This window comes from Oryctolagus cuniculus, chromosome 1, assembly GCF_051225735.1.
Source record: "Oryctolagus cuniculus isolate XC-2025 breed Fujian yellow rabbit chromosome 1, ASM5122573v1, whole genome shotgun sequence".
Taxonomy (NCBI): domain Eukaryota; kingdom Metazoa; phylum Chordata; class Mammalia; order Lagomorpha; family Leporidae; genus Oryctolagus; species Oryctolagus cuniculus.
The window spans coordinates 65,613,846-65,635,661 of record NC_142867.1 but is presented as its reverse complement, the minus strand read 5'-3'; the positions used below and the strand labels follow the sequence as shown (position 1 = coordinate 65,635,661).

The following is a 21,816-nucleotide window of genomic DNA, read 5'->3' as shown; positions in this document are numbered from 1 at the left end:
TGATTTAATAATTGACACTCTTATTTATGACGTCAGTGATCACTGAGGCTCTTGACTGAGCTGCCGAGCATATGGAAGCCTTTTGAGTCCACAAACTGTCAGTATTTAGACAGGGCCGTAAGCGAAGTGGAAGTTCTCTCCTCCCTTCAGAGAAGAGTACATAAAAATTTACTTATTTGAAAAGCAGAGTGACAGAGGGAGAGAGTCAGAGAGAGCAAGAAATCTCCCGTTCACTGCTTCACCCTCCAAGTGGCCACAACAGCTGGGACTGGGCCAGGCCAAAATCAGGAGCTCCATTTGGGTCTCCCACATGGGTGGCAGGGGCCCAAGTATTTGGACCATCTTCCTACTTTTCCCAGGTGGTCAGCAGGTGGCTGGATTGAAAGTGGAGCAGTTGGGACATGAACTGGCACCCATATGATATACCTGTATCATAGGCAGTGGCATTACCCATAGTGCTACATTTCTCTGTTTTTGTCTGAGTTATTTCAAAGTCTGTCCTCAAGATCAGAAATCCTTTCTTCTTGATCTAGTCTATTATTGCAGCTCTCAGTTATATTTTTTTATTTCACTGAAGTTTTCAGTTCCAAAATTTCTAATTGTTTTTAGTGATTTAATGATTTTTATATCTTGAATTTCTCATTCATATCATGCATTGTTTTTCTCATTTCTTTGATTGTCTCTCCGTATTCCCTTACATCTCATTGAATTTCCTTAGGATCATTATTTTGAATTCTTTCTCAGACCTTTAATGTATTCCTGAAAATCATGATCTATTTCTGGAGAACTGTTGTATTCTTTTGAAGATGTCATGGTTCCTTGCTTCTTCATGTTTCCTGTGTCCCTGTGCTGACGTCTGTATTTGTAGCAGTTCCTTCTTCTTTATGGAGTGGCTTTCATTGGAAGCCTTCTTTTTGTTTTAGGTTGAATGTGGGCTGTCAGATGAGTAGTTGCTTTGGCTTTGGTTCTAGGTGAGCCCGGAAGTAGAACCCCTGAGTGATTTCTTGAGCTGTCTTCAGTGTTAGCAGTGTCTACGCCACAATCGTCTAGTCTGCCGCAGTTTTTGGAGGCAGTAATGAGATTTTGAAGTGGATGTGAGATTCCAAAGGGGTTTCTTCAGGCCCCAGAGAGTTGGGTGTAAATCACAGTGGAGTTTGTGATGACTCTAGGTGACTCTAGCCACATTTTCAGTTCTGTGGGATGCAGAGGAGGGCTGCCCCTTGTCCCACCAGGCAAGCCTGAGAGATGCTGGGGTTTGTGGCACCAATAGTTCTGACCCTGGAACTATGTGATGTGGATGGGATCTTCCTGGGTCGTCCTGGGTGGGTGTGGGTGATGCTTGGGCTTTTAACACCAAAAGCTTTTGTCCTAGCATGGAGGGATTTGAGGGGGACCTTGCCCTGGTACCGTGGAGCAAATCCATGCTGTGCTGGAGAAGGTGCACGGAATGCAGGTAGTCTTCCCTAGGTGCTGCAAGGTAGTTCCAGTGTCTCTGAGGAATGCAGGACTGATAATCAGTCCCAGAGATGCAGGGCAGGAAGGGAACCTTCTCTTGGCCCCATAAGAGAAACATGGGTTATGCTGATTGTGCACTAGCAACTGTGGTCCTGCAGCAATGGAATGGAGATGGAGCCTTCCCCACGCCTCACAGGACAATACAAGCGTTCCTGGGAGTCAGTATTTACAGTCCCAGAGCTGCAGGGCGCAGTGGAAACTTCTCAGGTCTCGCGTTTCATGCATAGGTTATGCTTGGGATTGTGCCCTGGCAGACATGAGTCTGAGGTAGTGGAATGCAGACAAAGTCCTCCTCAGCTTCCATGGGAAGAACTCAGGTGACTCTGGAACGCAGCTCCAACAATCCCAGACTCAGAGCTGCACGACTCAAAGGCCACCTTACATCTCACAGGTTATTCACAGGTTATGCAGGGAATTGTGCACTAGCAGGGACAGCCTTGGAGCAGACGAAGGCAGATAAGGCACTCCTTATACCCACAGCGGGAGCACAGGTGTCCCTAGGACTTACTGAACAGTCATGATCCCAGAACTACAGGATGCCACGATCCTTACCTAGATCTCATAGGTCAAGTGCCAGTTATGCTGGGGCTTGTGGACTGGCAGCCACCAGCCTAAAGCAGAGGAATAGAGTCCTCTAGGTCCCGCTGGTGGTATGATTTACGGTCCCAGAGCTACAGGACACAGAAGGAACTGCCTACAGTTACCATGGGGCATGTAAGGATGACCTTGGGGCTTCTGCCTTGGCCACCAAGCACCCTATGCAAAGAGATGCAGAAGAGGCCTATCTCAGCTCTGGTCCTCCAGGCTTGTGTATTGGCTGCAGCTTTTGCTGAGCCCCAAAAAAGCAGAGGAGAGTTTCCCTGTATCAGGCAGAGTGAGCATGGCTCCACGGCTTAAGCCCAGCAGTCCCACAATTGTGGGATGTGGAGGGGCCTGCTGTCTATCCTGTGAAGTACCCTGGCTGTGGCTCTGGGGGCTTCTGGAAACAACAGGGCTGCTTGCTGTCTCCCAAGACCACAGCAGCTCAGGTCCAGGATTTTGGGGGCAGAGGGGAGGAATGTGAGTTGTTGTTGTTGGTTTGTTTTTTTTTTTTTTGTTTTGTTTTTTTTTTTTTTTGGAACAAAGTAGTTGCTCAAACCCCAGTTGGCTTCCTATACTGAATTTAAAGCCAGTGAGAACCGTGGGAGTCTCCTCTAGTTAGGGCTGCTGGTCTGTGATGGGAGGTATGTTTGGGCGGGTTGGGGGGGGTCTGCTTACCTCTTCCTGGCAAGATGGTGTCCTTCACTGGAGAGCCTGTGTAGGAGTTGCTGTGTGCTTTGGTCCTTTCTGTCAGCTTTCGGAGCCTCTCTTATTTAGAGTTCTCCTCACTTTGCTGAAGTTTCCCTCAGTCTCCAGGAAACATGGTCCCTCCTTTGTTACGGTTCTTCTCAATGTAGAGCTTAAGTATGGGGGCCTCTCTGTTCAGCCATCTTGGATCCTCTTCTAAACAATTCCTATGGAAAAAAAAAATATCAGGGCTGGTGCTGTGGCATAGCAGGTAAAGCCTCCACCTGCAGTGCAAGCATCCCAAGTGGGCGCCGGTTCAGGTCCTGGCTGCTCTACTTCTGATCCAGCTTTCTGCAATGCCCTGGGAAAGCAGTACAAGATGGCCCAAGTCCTTGGGCCCCCGCACCCTCGTGGGAGACCTGGGAGAAACTCTTGGCTCCTGGCTTCAGATTGGCATAGCTCCCACCATTGCAACCATCTACGGAGTGAACCAGCGGATGGAAGATCTACCTCTACCTCCCTCCCTCCCTCTCTCTCTCTCTCTCTCTCTCTCTCTCTCTCTGCCTCTGCGTAACTCTGCCTTTCAAATAAATAAATAAATAAATCTTTTTAAAAAAAATCTCTTAAAATTATTTCAGTGCTGGGGACGGCGCTGTGGCACAGTGGGTTAATGCCCTGGCCTGAAGCACCATATGGGCGCCAGTTCAAGACTTGGCTGCTCCACTTCCTGTCCAGTTCTCTGCTATGGCCCGGGATAGCAGTAGAGGATGGCCCGAGTCCTTGGGCCCCTGCACCCAAGTGGGAGACCGGGAAGAGGCTCCTGGCTCCTGGCTTCAGATCGGCGCAGTCCGGCCGTTGCAGCCATCTGGGGAGTGAACCATCGGATGGAAGACCTCTCTCTCTGTCTCTCTCTCTCACTGTCCACTCTGCCTGTCAAAAATAAATAATAAATAAATGTTCATGGAAAATGAATATTATATTTCTAATGCTTATTTTTGAGTGACACTTAAGAATAATATAGCATACTAAGAATATATAGTGGTCTCCCTCAAAACATTTGCAAAATAAGGGCTTTGGTGAATTTTTTTTAAGTGTATGAATGGCAAGAATAATGCTTGGCAGGGGGGCGATGCTGTGGCATAGAGGGTAAATCTGCTTCCTGCAGTGTCTGCATCCCATATGGGCACCGGTTCAAGTCCCGGCTGCTCCACTTCTAATCCAGCTCTCTGCTGTGGCCTGGGAAAGCAGTAGAAGATGGCCCAAGTCCTTGGGCCCCTGCACCCGTGTGGGAGATCTGGAGGAAGCTCCTGGCTTCAGATAGGCGCATCTGTGGCTATTGTAGCCATTTAGGGAGTGAACCAGCAGATGGAAGACCTCTCTCTCTCTCTGCCTCTGCCTCTCTGTAACTCTGCCTTTCAAATAAATAGATCTTTAAAAAAAATAATGCTTGAGACAGGCAGGAGAGACTGATAGATGATAGAATCCAGTGTATAGTAAAAACATTAGGGTTGTCAGATTTGGTCTTATTTCACATGAGGCACACATATTAGGGAACAATCTAAAGTCCTAAAGAAAAGAGCGTGCTATGAAATGACTTACAGCGGAGGAAAGATAATTTCTCTCATAACATTTAAAGGACAGTGGCAATCCAGGGCTGGTGGAGTGGTTGTGCCGTTCTCAATATGTGACTTCCACTTTTGATCCAATGCACCAGCTTTCATATTGCTTTTCATGTTGCTGTTGATTGGATTTGGTCTATATTTATAGAAGCTATTTTGACAATTGCTTTTGATTATTAAAAATTTTTGAAAACAAATAGATTTTATTGGATAAATGATTGATTTGTCAAAGTATGTTGAACAGTTAAGTTCAACTTAGTGTATTGTTGTTAGAAAAAGGTTTTTTGGGGGCTGGTGCCATGGAGCAATAGGTTAATACTCTGCCTGTGCTGCCGACATCCCATGTGGGCGCTGGTTTGAGTCCTAGCTGCTCCTCTTCCAATCCAGCTCTGCTATGGCCTGGGGTAGCAGTGGAGGATAGCCCAGATCCTTGGGCCCTTGCACCTATGTGGGAGACCCGGGAGAGCCTGGCTTTGGATCAGCGCAGCTCCGGCCATTGTGGCCATTTGGGGAGTGAACCAGCAGAGGAAGGACCTTTCTCTCTGTCTCTTCCTCTCACTGTCTGTAACTCCACCTCTCAAATAAATAAATAAATAAAATCTTAAAAAAAATATATTTTTAAAATACTAGGCTTAAGTTTTGAGATAAAATAATGTTTTTAGCTTTATCTTTTGTACTAGTCTTGGCATATCTAGTATTGTACTTAAATAATAACAATATGTGATATATCAAAGCTTATTTTCTATTTTTGGCATAGTTAGCATCTTCATTTTTGGATATGACTTTTGATTCATTAAGCAATTCAAGAAAATCTTCCTTTATATGCTAAGTATAGACTTTTTTTTAATCTGCCCAACTTTATGCCAATTTCTACATTTAAAATTACATAAATATCCTTTAAGTAAAGAAAAAATTACTGTTTTAGCACAAATTTAATTTGTACTTAATAAGGAAGTTTCTGCTTTGGAAACACTGTCCTGCTCTAGCCGCTGGCCTTGCATCTTGAAGCTGGCTGACCCCCAGAGGTAAATGCCATCTGTGTTCTCCCTTAGGTTTTCAGATTGCAGTTTCCTATTTTAACTTCTGTTTAGAAATAAACTTGAGAATTTTGTTCTCTGTAGCTACATAAAACTGGTGTTTATCGTTTGACTCAAGTCTCTATCAGTAACATTTAAAAATGTCATTCATAGTTTTGCAATTTTAGATATATCTTAGTTACTAAAGTCAATTTTGAATATTGTTTTCCTTTAGATGTATAACAGGATTTGGATTGGGAATTGTTAATGTACTCATATATTATGTTCTTTTAGATCTGTTCTAATATTCTGAGCAATAAAATGCATGTTTTAGATTGTTTTTAAGCTATTTGGTTTAATACTAAAATAATGGAATAGATACAAATTGTATAAGACTTATAAAAATATAAGGTTTAAAAAACAAGTAGAAAAGATTTACAAGTAAATCATTTACAGGTTTCCTCATTGGGAAACCTGGTTACAAATTTTACATATTTTCATAAACCCCTATATACATAAATGATGTATTTACTGATTATGAACAGAATAGGTTCAGAAGAGCTTGGGTCAATCTAAACTGATCCTTAATAAGTGAATGCTAATATTTTCACTTGATGGCAGGCAGATTTTGGTCTAATGTGCAGTTTTCTTGCTATGAACATTTTAAAAGTTGTTTGTTAAAAGAAGCACTTCTATAAAATGCTTTTTGAATCAATTTCTTAATGTATTCTTTGATTTGTGCCTTATGGTTCTCCAATATGGGAAAAATAAAATTCCAGGAGTATCATGTAAGAAGACACTTTGTTTTCTTCATTTTGGCATGTAAAGTTACAGGAATCCATAGGATTAGAACCTAAAGAAAAATTTTTGGTATGCAGGTAAAATTTGAAAATAATTCATGGCTTTAATTCTTTTATTTAGCATACTGATTTCAAACTAAACAATTAGTTTTATTCCTGATAAAGAATAGAAAATGAAGTAGTCATTAAAATATCTTTGGACTTTTTAGTATCTCCAAAATTTTACATAATTATTAGGATTCTAAGATAGGGGCTGGTATTCTGGCGTAGCAGAATGGGCCACTGTTTGCAATGCCAGAATCTTGTATTGGAGTGCCTATTCAAGTTCCAGCTACTTTGCTTCTGATCTAGTTTCCTGCCAATGGGTCTGGGAAGGCAACAGAAGATGGCCCAAGTTCTTGGGCCCCTGCCACACACGTTGGAGTCCAGGATGGAGTTCCTAGCTCCTGGCTTCGGCGTGCTTATGAGATGCCAGTGCCGCAGGCAGAGGCTTAACCTACCATGCCACAGCGCCAGCCCCCAAAAATCATAATGATTTAAAGATTTTAGCAACAAAATACAAATGTAATTTTATCATCTGAAAATATGCAATAATCATGGCTCCATAGAAGAGTTATTAAGATATACTTTTAAAAGTTTTTAACATTAACATCTGATTAAATGTCTCAGTATTAACTAGTGGAAAAGTCTGAGTTGAAGGTAAATTTCACAGGCTTATAATCATTCAGCTCTTTTTCCCATACACATTTACTTGATCTGTCTAACACATTGTGAGTCTCTCTCCTCATTTTTTCTACCTTACAAGCTTTTAATGAGCCTGGAATTCAGCCAATTCTGGTTGTGGTGTTTGTATTAGGGAATTTATAGGTCCTACTCTAGCAGCTGTGTAGTTGAACATTAAGTAGTATACTCGGTATCTGCATGGCATATATTTGACTCATTTATTTATATAACTAATAAAAAGGAAAATTGTTTTGCTTTGTAGCTAGAGTTAGATTATTATTAGAAGCATTTTAGCCCACTGACACAATTTCTCTTATTTGTAGTGAAATGGTGCAGGTATAGTCAGACCAACCTGTGTTCAAATCCTGTCTAAATCTGCCATACTAGCTCAGTGATGCTGGGCTCCCTTTGTAAATCTTAGCTTCTTTGCCTGTGCAGTAGTAATAATAAAACTCTCAGTAAGGATATTGCAGTGAACATTCTGGTATGAATAAACCTTTCTGTTCATGTGAAGGTATTGCTGTGGACAGCAAGCCTATGGGCCAAAAGACATGTCCAATTTAAAATTTGATACTTGCTGCAAAATCACTCTTTAAAAAACCATCCTAATTTAGAATCTTGCTAACAGCATATGACAGTACCATGTATCTTTCACATATGGAAGAAAAATATATTCAATTCTGTCATTTTTATGCCTGTTTTTAAATGTTAATCCTTTCCTGGTCTCTACTTTCTCTAATCTGGTTGTTTCTTGGACATTGGAATAATACAGCAGCCAGATGGTTGTTTTTAAGACTTTTTTCTTGGTAGCTATTTGTATTTTTACGTAGGCCGTGTATCTATTAGTGTGTGCCACTTATAAAACATAAACTCCTTCAGTATAAGTTATGTATATGTTAGCATCCATCAATTTTAAGCAGGTTGAAATTTCAAAGAATCAAAATTTCCATGCCTTCTCATTAGTTTGAGTCTTCTGGTTTCTTTCATTTCCACTACTCAAGAAAGCTGTTTTGTTTAAAAAATATATTAATATGTTTTATGTCTTTGAAAATATGGATATACTATTTAGCATATTTGAAGCACTTTGGTTTACCATTTTGAATTCATTATCATAGTATAGACTGTAGAGATAGAAGATATAAATAGTCAGTCAGTACAAACCAAATCTATACTGACCTTGAAGAGAGAAATGTGTTTCGCATTGGTTTCTTTCTTTCCTTTTTTTTTTTTTTTTTTTTTTGACAGGCAGAGTTAGAGAGAAAGGTCTTCCTTTTTCCGTAGGTTCACCCCCCAAATGGCTGCCACAGCCAGTGCGCTGCGCCGATCCAAAGCCAGGAGCCAGGTGCTTCTTCCTAGTCTCCCATGCGGGTGCAGGGCCCAAGTCACATTGTTTTCTTTTTTTTTTTTTTTTTTTAATTTTTGACAGGCAGAGTGGACAGTGAGAGAGAGAGAGACAGAGAGAGAAAGGTCTTCCTTTGCCGTTGGTTCACCCTCCAATGGCCGCCGCTGCAGCCGGCGCACCGCGCTGATCCGATGGCAGGAGCCAGGATCCAGGTGCTTTTCCTGGTCTCCCATGGGGTGCAGGGCCCAAGCACCTGGGCCATCCTCCACTGCACTCCCTGGCCATAGCAGAGAGCTGGCCTGGAAGAGGGGCAACCGGGACAGAATCCGGCGCCCCGACCGGGACTAGAACCCGGTGTGCCGGCGCCGCAAGGTGGAGGATTAGCCTATTGAGCCACGGCGCCGGCTCATTGTTTTCTTAATACTTGATTCTCCTAAAAAGAAAATACTGGGAAATTCCACTTAAACTTTATTCTTGTATAGTGGCATTTCTATTTGAAACCTGCTACTCTTTTGTGAAGCCCTGTTTTAAGTCATAGATAGCCTTGAAATTTCTAAGAAGTTATAGTACATGCTAATGAGTAGAACCCCAAAATGTACCTCACAAAGCCATGTTTGGATTGAATTTTAAAAAAAGATTTATTTAAGATTTATTCAATCTCCCACGTGGTGTAAGGGCCTGAGGACTTGGGCCATCTTCTACTGCTTTCCCAGGCCATAGCAGAGAGCTGGATCGGAAGTGGAGCAGCCAGGACTAGAACTGGTGCCCATATGGATGCCGGCACTGCAGGCGGCGGCTTTACCTGCTACGCCACAGTGCCAGCACCCCCCCCCCCCCACTGAATTTTATTCTCATTTTTAACTAAGCTCACACTTGACAGTGACGCTTTATTATGTCTCAACTTGTGTTGTAAATAAATTGAATGTTTTTTTTTTTTGTAACTTTAACGTGTAGTAAGACTGATCTTAATCGATTTGAATTGTAAAGGTTAAGTAGATGGTAAGCACGTTTCACTGGCATTTATTCACTAGCTTCGTTGTAATTTTTTGATTAAGAGGTTTGTTTTATATTCATAGTCCTTTAATTTATCAAATTGTTATAAAGTACAATCTTGGATAAATTACTAATCCCTTAACAATTGGACAGAGAGTCACCCTCAATAGGGCCCGACCCTTTTGGGGGACTTAGTAAATGTCAGGTATTTTTATTAATAAATAACACCATAGAATTTATGGTGAATGTAGAACCTTGTGATGTATGCATATTCACCCTTCTAAATTTTAATACTTAATTTTTCTTTTTTTAATAGAATCCCAAAACAAAAGAGCAGATCGAAAATCTGTTGCGGAATGGGATGAACAAGGAACTGCGAGATCGTCTTTGTTACCGGATGACTTTTGGGACTGCAGGACTTCGTTCTGCCATGGGGGCAGGGTTTTGCTACATTAATGACCTTACAGTAATACAGTCAACACAAGTAAGTATTATGAAGTACTATGTGTGTGCTTTTTCTTTCTTTTTTTTTTTTTTTAATAAATTTAAGTAGATCCTTTGAAAACCTTTATGGAACTTTATGAAGATTGTCTCATGTAAGTAATATGAAGGAACTTCAAAAAGTTTGTGGAAAACAGAATTAAAAGAGAAGTTTAGGGGTGGCATTTATCCTAGTGATTAAGATGCCCAAGCCTCACGTCAGGGTCCCTGAGTTCAGTTCCCAGATGTGGCTCCTTACTCTAATTGCTTGCTAGTGCAGATACCGTGAGGCAGCAGTGATGGCTCAACTAATTGGGTTCCTGCCACTGCTGTGGGAGGCCTGGGTTGAGTTCCTGGTTCCTGCCTATCAACTAATGTTTTTTTCTTTTACATTTATGGGGAAGAAAGATCAGTTTGTTTTGGTACCAAAATTTTTGAAATCCATGTGAATAAGGACTCTTCAAAATGTTCATGAAAAACACGTATGTGTGAATTTCAACAGTTTTTTACCAAAATAAACTTTTAATTTTATTTTGCCATGAGCTTTTTGAAGTCTCTTCATAACTGAATAACTGTAGACTAAATTCTGACCTTTGGTCTTACCCAAGGTTTATCTTATAAGCTATTTATGAATATTCAAGTTTGCAGGTTAACTTCCCAATTAAGAGTTATTATTTTGATTGCTATCATCAACTTCCTGACAATGTTAACTTTGCATTTGAAACCAGGGCATGGATATTGACATATCCAGTTAATACAGAGAAGCAAGTTTAGATGAAAAGATGATTATTCATTTTGGCTTATGATCATTCGTAAGAGTTAACCAGAGTATTTGGAAAATTTAATTCACAGTGTTTGCCTTAAACATGATCTGCCACATCTATATGAAAGTTCCTTAAGATAGTTGTAGATGATACAATTTGTTTGTTTCTCTTCATTTTTATGCAACTTATTCTAGAAACAAATTGCTTCTCTTGCCAGTGAATTGGCTTCACTGCTGCAATGAACTAAATGTTTGAGGTCAGTAATGCATTTGACATAATCTAAAAATAATTCTGGGTTAGAAAATTGCTCAGGAGACCTAATTCTAATCAATAGTGCCTAGCAATGAATCACTGTTCTCAGAGAATTCTCTAAAGCCTGGGGCTAATGCACAGGGAGGGGTGACAGAGTGGGACACTTGTTACCTTCACCGCTCACCCCTCCCCATCTCCTTTCTGTTTCTCAGCCTGGGAGGCTTGAGTTTAGTCTTTTTTATATATATGGAATTTCTTAAGTTTTCATTTGAAATTAAAATCCCTTGACTCTACAAAAAGGGGTGAAGGAAATGTTTGAGAATCAATTTCTATAGAAATGCAAATTTCTTAAGAGTTGGGATTTTGTGCAAAAATAGAAGAGCCATATGTAATCTAATTCTTAAGCCTTAGTCCTTTTCAGACTTTAGATCTAGGAGGATAAGATAGAGTCTCACCGCAGAGAATAATGTGAGATTCTATGAGGTTTTAGGATAGTATCATTCAAAATAAGTTGGTAAAAGTAGCCAAGTTGAGATATATTTTCCCCCTCACTCCCACTCAGGGGGAAAAGGTTGAGAAAAACAATTGTATACTTGAAAGATCTATTATTGGAAGTCACTGAGGACGTGTTTGGTGCTTCCATTTACTTACTTAGCAGTGCTTGCCATATAGTAGGACTTCAATAATCGTAAATCAGTATAACTTAATTTTAATTGAATGAATGGCCCTGAGCAAGTTATTACAAGGAGCTTAATGGGCTGGCATTGTATGACAGCAGATTGGGCCTCCACATGCAACTTGGACATCCTACATGTGCAGTGGTTGGAATCCTGGCTATTCTGCTTCTGATCCAGCTCCCTGCTAACATGCCTGGGAAGACAGCAGAACATGGCCCTAGTGCTTAGGCCCTTGCCATCCACATGGGACACAGGTGGGGTTCCAGTTTCCTGGCTTCGGGATGGCCCAGTTCTGGCCATTGTACCATTTGAGGAGAGAACCAACAGATGGAAGATCTCTTTGTCTCTCCTCTTCTCTCTGCAACTATGCTTGGCAAATAAATAAATCTTTTTTATTTTAAAAAGAGCTTTAATATTATTTATCTTATTCTCCTTTCTTAAAGATATTGAAACCGAACAAAACAGAAATGGTTTTTGCATTTCTGTTTTCAGGGTGTTTGTAAAGATTTAATGCCTCATCTTTTTGTAAAAATAATTTTAAAGGGCTATAACAATATGAAGTGTTATTTTTGAAAACCAAATTGTTAAAATTAGCAAATCATTCAGAAGATCCAAAATGATTTTAGTTATTGTGATTTTTTGTTTTTTGTCTCTCTTGACTGCACATTAGTCTATGAATGTTTTTTTCTGAGATTTTTTTTTAAAGATTTAATTTATTCAAAAGGCAGAGTTACAGAGAGAAGGGGGGAGGGGAGATAGAGAGATCTTCCATCTGCTCTTTCACTCCCCAAATGGCTGCAATGGCCAGAGTGGGGGCCATCTGAAGCCAAGAACCAAGAGCTTCTCCTCGGTCTCCCACATGGGTGGCAGGGGCTCAAGCAGTTCTGCTTTCCCAGGTGCATTAGCAGTTATCTTGACCGGAAGTAGAGCAGCAGGGACTTGAATGCCAACTGCTGCAGGCAGCAGCTTTACCCACTATACCATAGCACTGGCCCCTTTTTCTGAGATTTTTAAAACTAAGGAATTACAGATGGATCAGCTATCTTAAGAAATACCGTAGTGAAGAACGGTGTTGCTGATTAAAAATGTTTGTGTCATCAATAGGTCAGATCCTTTGGTTAGCTTCAGTCTTAGGATTTAGCAAGGGCCTAACATGGTCAAAATTCTTCTCTCTAGAGCCTTGAAGCAAGAAATAGTTTCTTCTGGCTCTTGTAACAATTTTTTTTTAAACGAAATTTCATGTACCCTCTTTTGTTCCTAATGTTTTCAGTATTGGATTTAATGGTTACTGAATCACTCTCTCTGTAGTATTAAATGTGTCCAGAAAATGTTTGCTGTTTCACACTTGTGGATTGAGTGGAGTTGCTCCCACGTTAGTGAACACAGGGGTACAGGCAGAAGGCAGGCCCTGGGAGCCAGTAAGCTGCACAGCAAGCGCCCAAGTCAGATCTCAAGTCATCTGCGACGGCAGCATTCATCAGAAACTCATCTTTGTGTTTATCTGCTTCAGGGGATGTACACATACCTTGAGAGGTGTTTCTCAGATTTCAAGCAGAGAGGCTTTGTGGTTGGGTATGACACGCGGGGCCAAGTAACCAGCAGCTGCAGCAGCCAGAGGTACAGTGTCAATTGTTTCAAAGACTAAGTTGGTGTGGAATAAAACATTTAAAACAAAGTTTTTGGGCCCAGTGATAGGATTTCTAAAACAAGAGACTATCAAGTTGGAATGTGAACATATGCCAGTGCATATTTTAAAGATGAAATAGAAGAACATTTCAAAGATAAACTTTAGATTTTACAGAAAGGAGAAGTTTAAAATGTTTGGAGTCTATATTTAGAATGTCACCATAGCCTATAATTTTAATATTCTCATAAGGTAATGGTGTTACTTGTATTCCTGCAATAGTGTCCTATTTGATTAGATTTAGGATATTTTCATTGATAGATCGTTATGTAATGAGATCTTTTTTTCAGGGAGTAATCATGCACATTGGGTTTATCCAAGTGCTTTCACTTTCCTTTATCCTTGCCTTTTGCTGATTGTATTTCTTAGTAAATGCCATTCAAAGATGAATGTAGGGCAGTGGTGGGCCCTGGTGTCCTGGCATGATGGGTTAAGCCACTACCTGTGACACCATTTGATTCTCAGCTGCTCCGCTTCTGATCCAGCTCCCTACTAATGCGCCTGGGAACCAGTGGAAAATGGCCCAAGTGCTTGGGCCTCTGCACTCATGTGGTGGATCTGATAGAAGCTCCTAGCTGCTGGCTTCAGCCTAACCCAGCTCTGGCTGTTGCAGAGTTAACCAGCAGATGGAAGATCTCTGTCTCTTTCTGTCTAACTCTGCCTTTCAAGTAAATAAAAATTATTTTTTAGAAAAAAAGATGAATGAGGGAAGAGGAAATTGAAATGTAAGTTTCATGAATTGTTAAGCCCCTTACAATAAAAACTAGATTTACTTAATGTTTTAAAATTGGAGCATGAAGATTAAATAAATAACTCTTTAGAATTGATTGTATTAAGCTATTATATATTCAGAATAATTATGGTGTGAACAGTTATGATGGGAGGTTGGTTTTAAAAAAGTATGATAATCTAGGAACTAAGTGAAATTTCTCTCTTGTTTTAGACTTGCTAAACTCACTGCTGCAGTCTTACTGGCTAAAGATGTCCCTGTGTACCTTTTTTCCAGATATGTTCCTACACCTTTTGTAGTAAGTATGTTGTGTTAGTGATCATACAACTTGCTGCTCTTTAAAAGCTTTAAGTCAACTAGTTTTCAAAGTTTTTTTCATGAATATAGTTCTATATTGAATGATATAAGGTACTAAAGGAAGAAAACAAATTTTGCTTTGAATTTATTTTCATTCAACAAGCATTTGTTAAATTACCTAAGAATTTGACCTATAAAGGTTGACAAGTCCACTGTCATAGTGGGATATTTTGACATTTTTCTTGCAGAAATTGATTTATCAGGCAGACAAAGATGATTAAGGATAGGTTTGAAAACACTGTTAATAGGCTTGATTGGGGGGTGGGTGAGAGCGAGAACCCTGTATTCAGTGATGGTAAGCTATGCATTACTGTTAAGCAGAGTCACAAAGGAAATCTCGGCAAATGCCGAAGAACCATTGATCAAGCCATATGCCTGGACCCCAGTGCAATAGAATTAGGAAGAAAAAAGGCTCACAAACTCCATGTTTGGAATTTTTAAAACTTTAAGTACCTTATGAATTATGGGAGTTGTTAGAATTGAGATTAGAAAATGCTGGCAGCCCTGGGGTACATGTGCTGTACCCTGCTGGCTGTGCATGGGAAACAGAGCTGTAAAGATTTCTGTGCGAACTAAAACTATGCAAAGTGATCTTAATGATCAATGGGAGCAACTACAGTTGTCTTGTAACGTTTAAACTTTTTTTGCCAAAATATTAAAAGTACCCTTAATCTGGTTAAAAATGTGGAGGGACCTTTCTCTATAAGGGGAAAATGGTAGAATTAATATTTATTTAGTAATTTAAGATATTAGAAACATTTAAAAATAAAGTGTTTCATTTCTTTGTAAAAAAAATTAAGAGAATGGTGCTTCTTGTCATATAACTTACAATATGAGCATACTTTTTTTCTGCAAACTGTTATACACATCTCTGTATCAGCTTCTAACATTTTATCCTATGTTATGTTCAATGTGGTAAAATATCTCTTAGAATTCCTTGAATATGAAGTCTTTTACCAGTGATCAGAATCTTGTCAGACTTGGGTTACGAGCCAGTCTCTGAATCATGTCAGGGTAATAGATTAGGTCATTTACCTACCTGCTGTCTCTGTTTCTATATTCCTACAGTTCTCTCTCTTCGTCTCTTATTCATTCATCTTTCTCTCTGTCTCTTTTTATTTCTCTACATCTCTCTCTCCTCTCTCTCTGTGTGTGCGTGCGTGCGTGTGTGTGTGTGTGTGTGTGTATATATATATTTTGAAGAGCCATCTCTATATAGAGAGAGAAAAAGAGAAAGGGGCTAGATTTGATGGTAGAATAAATAAGATAAATAGTAACTATTACAGAGAAAAGGGGGAAATCCAACGAGGTAGTTAACTTTGGAAGAGAAGACAGTGAATTGCTCCCTTTGCCACAAAGCAGCCTATTGGAAGGCAGTAGACCTATGTTCCATATCTTTGAATCTTCTACCTAATGAATGCATAATGTTGGATAAGCCTCAGTGTAAAATATAATGAGTTAGATAGTTTCTAAATTTACTTCCAGTTCTAACATTTTATGATTGTATCTGTCACTGATAACTGCAGACTGGTTGAGTACCTGGCATTTAGCAGGTGTTTGTTAAATGTTGTCAAATAACAAAAAGAAAAAGGAATGTTACTGGACTAAGTTAAAGGAGATCAGAGTAGGAAAGCCAGTCTCAAAGTAGGAAGGTTGCTGGGCTTCATCATTTAGAAATGAACCTAACCCAAACCTAAACTTGAAAAAGTTTTTGGCCATTTATACCATAATGTCTTTTCCTATTACTTAAACAGTTATTCTCTTATCAACTGTTTGAGTAGCTAGGGTGCACAATGGAATTGCAATGCTATCTTTTCAGCCGTATGCAGTCCAGGAACTGAAAGCAGTTGCAGGTGTGATGATTACCGCGTCTCACAACCGTAAGGAAGACAATGGATATAAGGTAAGCCTTGAACTCCTGGCCTCTGCATATAGTTCTGATTTATTCAAATAATTTATGTTAAGTATATTTTCTACATTGAAGAACAGGGCTTGGCATTGGGGACAGAAAAGTGATGAAAATATTGAGGCTGTCCCTCAAAGACTGTATCCCTAATGGCCTTTCCTACTTCTCAGTGTGTTTAATTACAAGTTTCCTCATTGATCTTTTCACTGCTAATTACCATTGATTTCTGCATCCCATCCCAAATACATCTGCTCTACCATCTCAGAAATAAAGTTGTATTGTACTAGAGCGTGAAGAATGAAAGGGAATTTGTGGGAAGGGAGCCAGACAAATAGTACTTTGACCTTACTCTCCTTCCTCCCCACCCCCAACTTTCTGCCAGTGCTCCCCATTGGCCACAGGATCCATTTGACATGTCAGTCTCTGTGGCAGAAAGCCCAGTGGGAAAGAGTGAGCCATGGCTCTGGAGGAGCAAATAGAAGATCCACAGCATGGGGCTGGACCAGTGTTTGGGGCTTCTGGGCGATGAGCCCATGTCTTGTACATGTTTTTCTTCTTATGTGGGAGGACTTCAGATATACTGGGATCTGCTTTACTGAGGAAAAGGAGATTCAGTACTAATCTAGGATTTAGGGTCTGACGAGATGAGTTACTAATCACAGGTATGAGGAAAAGCCATGATCAATTCCATTTTCTTTTTAATTTTTATTTATTTATTTATTTGAAAGGCAGAGGGACAGAAGGGAAGAGAAACAGAAGCAGAGAGAGATATCTTCCATCTACTCATCTATTCTCCAAATACCCACAACAATTAGAGCTAGGTCAGGCCAAAGTCGGGAGCCTGGAACTCATTCCAGATCTTCCACATGGGTGGCAGGGACACAAGGACTTAAGCCATTACTTGCTGCTTCCCAGGATGTACATCAGCAGGAAGCTGGACTCAAACCCAGACACTCTGGTACGGGATGTGGTGTCCCACGTGTCTTAACTGCTGGGCTAAATGCCCCAAACACATGTGGACTCTTCAAAATTCATGGAAATACATATAAAAACCTACGCATGGGGTTCAGAAAGTTTTATACCAAAACAATCTTTTAATTTCATTGTCCTTGAGCTTTTTGAAGTACTTTTTTTTTTTTTTGGACAGGCAGAGTTAGAGACAGAGGAAGGACTTCTTTCTGTTGGTTCACCCCCCCAAGTGGCCACTATGGCCAGTGTGCTGCGCCAATCCGAAGCCAGGAGCCAGGTACTTCCTCCTGGTCTTCCATGCGGGTGCAGGGCCCAAGGACTTGGGCCATCCTCTACTGCCTTCCCGGGCCACAGCAGAGAGCTGGACTGGAAGAGGAGCAGCCGGGACAGAACTGGCACCCCAACCTTGACTAGAACCCGGGGTGCCGGAGCCACAGGCGGAGGATTAGCCTAGTGAGCCGTGGCACCGGCCCCTGAAGTACTCTTATACTAGATTTGAGGCATTTATTGGTCAACCAGGTAGCAGTTGGGCAATAGGATATTTAGCTCTGTAACTTGAAAGAAATCTGGGCTAAAGATTGAGATTTTGGGATCGCCACACACATTAGAGCACATAAGAGGATTTGAAAGTCCTTTATTTGGATGAGCAACCCGGAGATAGTATAGAGCAAAAAGAAAAGAGATCAATTGTAAGTGGAGAGAGGAGGAAGAGAAGCTGTAGGTATGTGAAAGACCAGAGTAGATTGATCTTAAAACCAAAGAATAAGAATTGTAAGGAATTGCAGGTCAGCTGTCAAGGAGAGCCAGGAACTCAGATCACTTCTCTGAGCACCAGGCTTCTATATCGAATTGCCTACTTGAGAGAAAGAAGTCATGATTCCCCTATAACCTGCCACATGTATACTCAAATGTGGTCTCCTCCATGTTCCCATCTCCATAAATTACCACCACCCACCCACCCAGAGACCAAAAATCATCCTTGACTGCTCTCTTTTCCCTAACATTAAATCTATCATCAGGTTTCACAAATTCTAAATCTAAAATATATGGTAAATGGGGCTGGCGTTGTGGCTTAGCGGGTAAAGCCACCACCTGCAGTGGCGGCATCCCAAATGGGCGCTTATTCGAGTCCCAGCTGCTCCACTTCCAATCCTGCTTTGTGCTGTGGCCTGGGAAAGCAGTAGAAGATGGCCCAAGTCCTTGGGCTCCTGCACCCGAGTGGGAGACCCGGAAGAGACTCCTGGCTTCAGATTGGTGCAGCTCCAGCCATTGCAGCTACTTGGAGAGTGAACCAGTGGATGGAAGGCCTCTCTCTTTTTCTCTTTCTCTCTCTCCCCCCACCCTCCCTTTTCTGTCTTCCCCTGCCTCTGCCTCTCTCCCTGCCTCTTCCTCTCAAATAAATAACCTTAAAAATATATATTATATATATATAGTAAATATGTTTATCTTTGCCCCTACCTTCCCTTGTCACCATTCTAAACCATCGTTGTTTTCTGTTTGAACCACAGCATCCTTAGCTGATCTCTCCTCTGCCTGCATTTTTCTCCTCTAGAATCCATTCTCCAAAAAGCTAACAGATAATTTTTTTTTTTTTGACAGGCAGAGTGGACAGTGAGAGAGAGAGAGAAAGAAAGGTCTTCCTTTTGCCGTTGGTTCACCCTCCAATGGCCGCTGCGGCCGGCGCACCGCGCTGATCCGATGGCAGGAGCCAGGTGCTTTTCCTGGTCTCCCATGGGGTGCAGGGCCCAAGCACTTGGGTCATCCTCCACTGCACTCCCTGGCCACAGCAGAGAGCTGGCCTGGAAGAGGGGCAACCGGGACAGAATCCGGCGCCCCGACCGGGACTAGAACCCGGTGTGCCGGCGCCGCAAGGCGGAGGATTAGCCTATTGAGCCGTGGCGCTGGCCGCAAACAGAGTATCTTTTAAAATATAAACAAATCCTATCACTCCCCTGCTTAAATGGCTACTCATTCAATGAGCCTCTTCCGTGGCTTCTCATTCTTCAGCTAAAGCCCAAGCTCGCTGCCCTGGGTTAGAGTGGTCTGCACATCCTCTTCCTTCCTTCCTTTGCTCGCTGCATTCCAGTCACGCTGCTGCTCCTTTCTGTTCCCCAGCTCCTCCAGTGTACCGGCCTCTTTCCACCTCGGAGCCGTGGTAATTCTGTTTTCTCTGCTTAGACTGCTCTTCCCCCAATCTTGCCAGTGGGCTGCTTTTCATCCTTCAGGGGCCTGCTCAGATGTTGCCTCCTTAAAGAGCAGGCCTCCCTCCAGAGCAGTTTTGTTTGTTACATTTCTTCCAGAACCTCACGGGTCTCACTGGGAACAATTTTGGTGTTAATTTATCAGTTCTTATCCTATAATAGTTGAAGTGCAGACATCAAACTTGAAATTAAAAAAAAAAGATTTATTCAATTAATTTGAAAGAGTTAGAGAGGTAGAGACACACACAGAGAGAGGTCTTCCATCTGCTGGTTCACTCCCCAAATGGCTACAATGACCAGAGCTGAGCTGATCCAAAGCCAAGATCCAGGAGCTTCTTCTGGGTCTCCCATGTGGGTGCAGAGGCCCAAGGACTTGGGCCTTCCTCTGCTACTCTCTCACATGCATCAGCAGGGAGCTGGATCAGAAGAGGAGCAGCTGGGACTTGAACTGGCACCCACATGGGATACTGGCACTGCAGGCCAGGTCTTCTACTCGCTGTGCCACAGCATTGGCTCCAAATTTGAAATTTTTAAAAATGAGCTAGAACTCAAGAAGAAAGACATGCTCCCTCATCATCTATCTGTGTAATTGGCAGAACTTACGTACCGAGACTGAATTACTTCTGGGGTATCATTGTTGTTAGGGGTTTCAGTTCCAAGTCCCTATCTTGCTTGTGGGCAAATAGTTTTCAAACCTCAGATAACCACTGGATCAGTCCCAACAACTTAGCACTTGAGTTTTTAATTCTCTTTTTTTTGTACTGCCCAGAGTTTTCCCTCTCCTCTTGTGAATTAAGCTATGCATTCTGATCATGTTTTGTCTATTTTATTTTTTGAGGTATTTTGAGGTATTTATCGTATAGAAGAATTTTTAGGTCATCTAGTTTACCACATTGCTTGGCACAAAGCTTAGTACATAATACCTGTTCAGAATTCTCATTTGCTTCATTCAGGATACTCAGTAGAGGAAAACTGTGTCAGATACATGGCAGAAGTCAACACAGACCTTCTCTAAGCGGAGTCCCTTCTGAACTTGGGGATCTTGTGAATTGTTAGAATGAAATTTTTTTGTTTTTTGGTAATTTTCTGAAGTGTATGTGGGTCATTAACATGTTAACGTTCTTTCCTGATGCCGATTTTATTTGATGTGACATAAATTCAACTTTCACTTATAATGGAAAAATGACTTCTTCTATATTATAAAATAGAACCCCTTTGTAATGTTCAATGTAATAGTATCAAGTTTTCTGGACTATTCCATGGTTTCTTAGATTATTTTTAGTATGTAGTTAACAGAGCTGAGAGTATGATTGGACACTGTATACATGTTATAATGTTGTCATAATGATGTCTAACTTTTATTGTTATTAAAGTATGCTTCAGAAAGACAAAGTAATACATGATCATTTTATTGAAGAACTCCTATGGAATTGTTACTGTCAATACTTTTTGTTAGTTATTAAATTAGTCCCATGTTGATTTTTTTTTATTCTTTACAAAGCCAAGGATCTCTCTTATAGCTAAGGAAAGATCTGAGAAGCCTTGTAGTAATTAGACATATTTCCCTGTCATCTAGGTTTATTGGGAAACTGGTGCTCAGATCACATCTCCTCATGATAAAGAAATTCTGAAATGCATAGAAGAATGTGTGGAACCCTGGAATGGTTCCTGGAATGATAATTTAGTGGATACCAGCCCACTGAAGAGAGATCCTCTGCAGGAGATTTGCAGGAGATACATGGAAGATCTGAAAAAGATCTGTTTTTACAGGTATCCAATGGGAATGAATATAGGATAGTGTTATCTTAGAATAATGTTAACAAGTGAGGGAAGAAAAAAATGAATAAAAATGAGTAGACTATTAATTGTTAAAATTATAGCTAAGTAATTATTATTCAAAATTATTATTCAAAATTGGAAATAACCCAAATATCCATCAACCAACGAGTATATAAATGAAATGTGGTGTATCCCTACAGGGGAATATTATTCAGCAGAAGAAAGAGATGAAGTACTGATAGATATTACAAAATGGATAAACCTTGAAAATATGCTAAGTGACAGGAGCCAGTCCACAGAGAACCATGTTCTGTTATGTGAACTATCCAGATGATTGGGGGAGTCGGTTTTGGGGTTCAAAGTTCTTCTGGGAATGAGAATGTTCTAAAATCGATTATAGTAATGGCTTAACAATTCTGTGAATATAGAGAAAAACCATTAATTTGCACACTTTAAATGGGTGAATTGTATGGTTTGTGAATTTTATCTCTATAAAGCTGTTGAATTATATGTATTTCCCCATGTTAATTTTCTTTAAGATTTTCTTTTTTTTTTTTTTAAGATTTATTTATTTATTTGAAAGAGTTACACAGAGAGAGAGAGAAAGAGAAAGGTCTTCTATCCGATGGTTTACTCCCCAGTTGGCCACAACAGCTGGAGCTGCGCCGATCTGAAACCAGGAGTTTCTTCCAGGTCTCCCACATGGGTGCAGGGGCCCAAAGACTTGGGCTATCTTCTGCTGC

General features: G+C 40.8%; 1 protein-coding gene across 4 annotated transcripts in view; it reads left to right on the top strand.

Moving 5' to 3' along the window:
• PGM2L1 (phosphoglucomutase 2 like 1) overlaps positions 1–21,816 on the top strand; it is a 57,727-nt gene that overhangs the window by 14,598 nt on the left and 21,313 nt on the right. For 3 of the 4 annotated variants that reach the window (XM_089330808.1, XM_089330810.1, XM_089330803.1), the window contains exons 3-7: positions 9,591–9,758; positions 12,958–13,064; positions 14,075–14,159; positions 16,038–16,121; positions 20,871–21,064. In XM_089330808.1, the coding sequence (XP_089186934.1) occupies positions 9,591–9,758; positions 12,958–13,064; positions 14,075–14,159; positions 16,038–16,121; positions 20,871–21,064 (638 nt within the window). The remainder of the gene's footprint in view (positions 1–9,590; positions 9,759–12,957; positions 13,065–14,074; positions 14,160–16,037; positions 16,122–20,870; positions 21,065–21,816) is intronic. The other variant, XM_089330811.1, reaches the window with a different exon arrangement.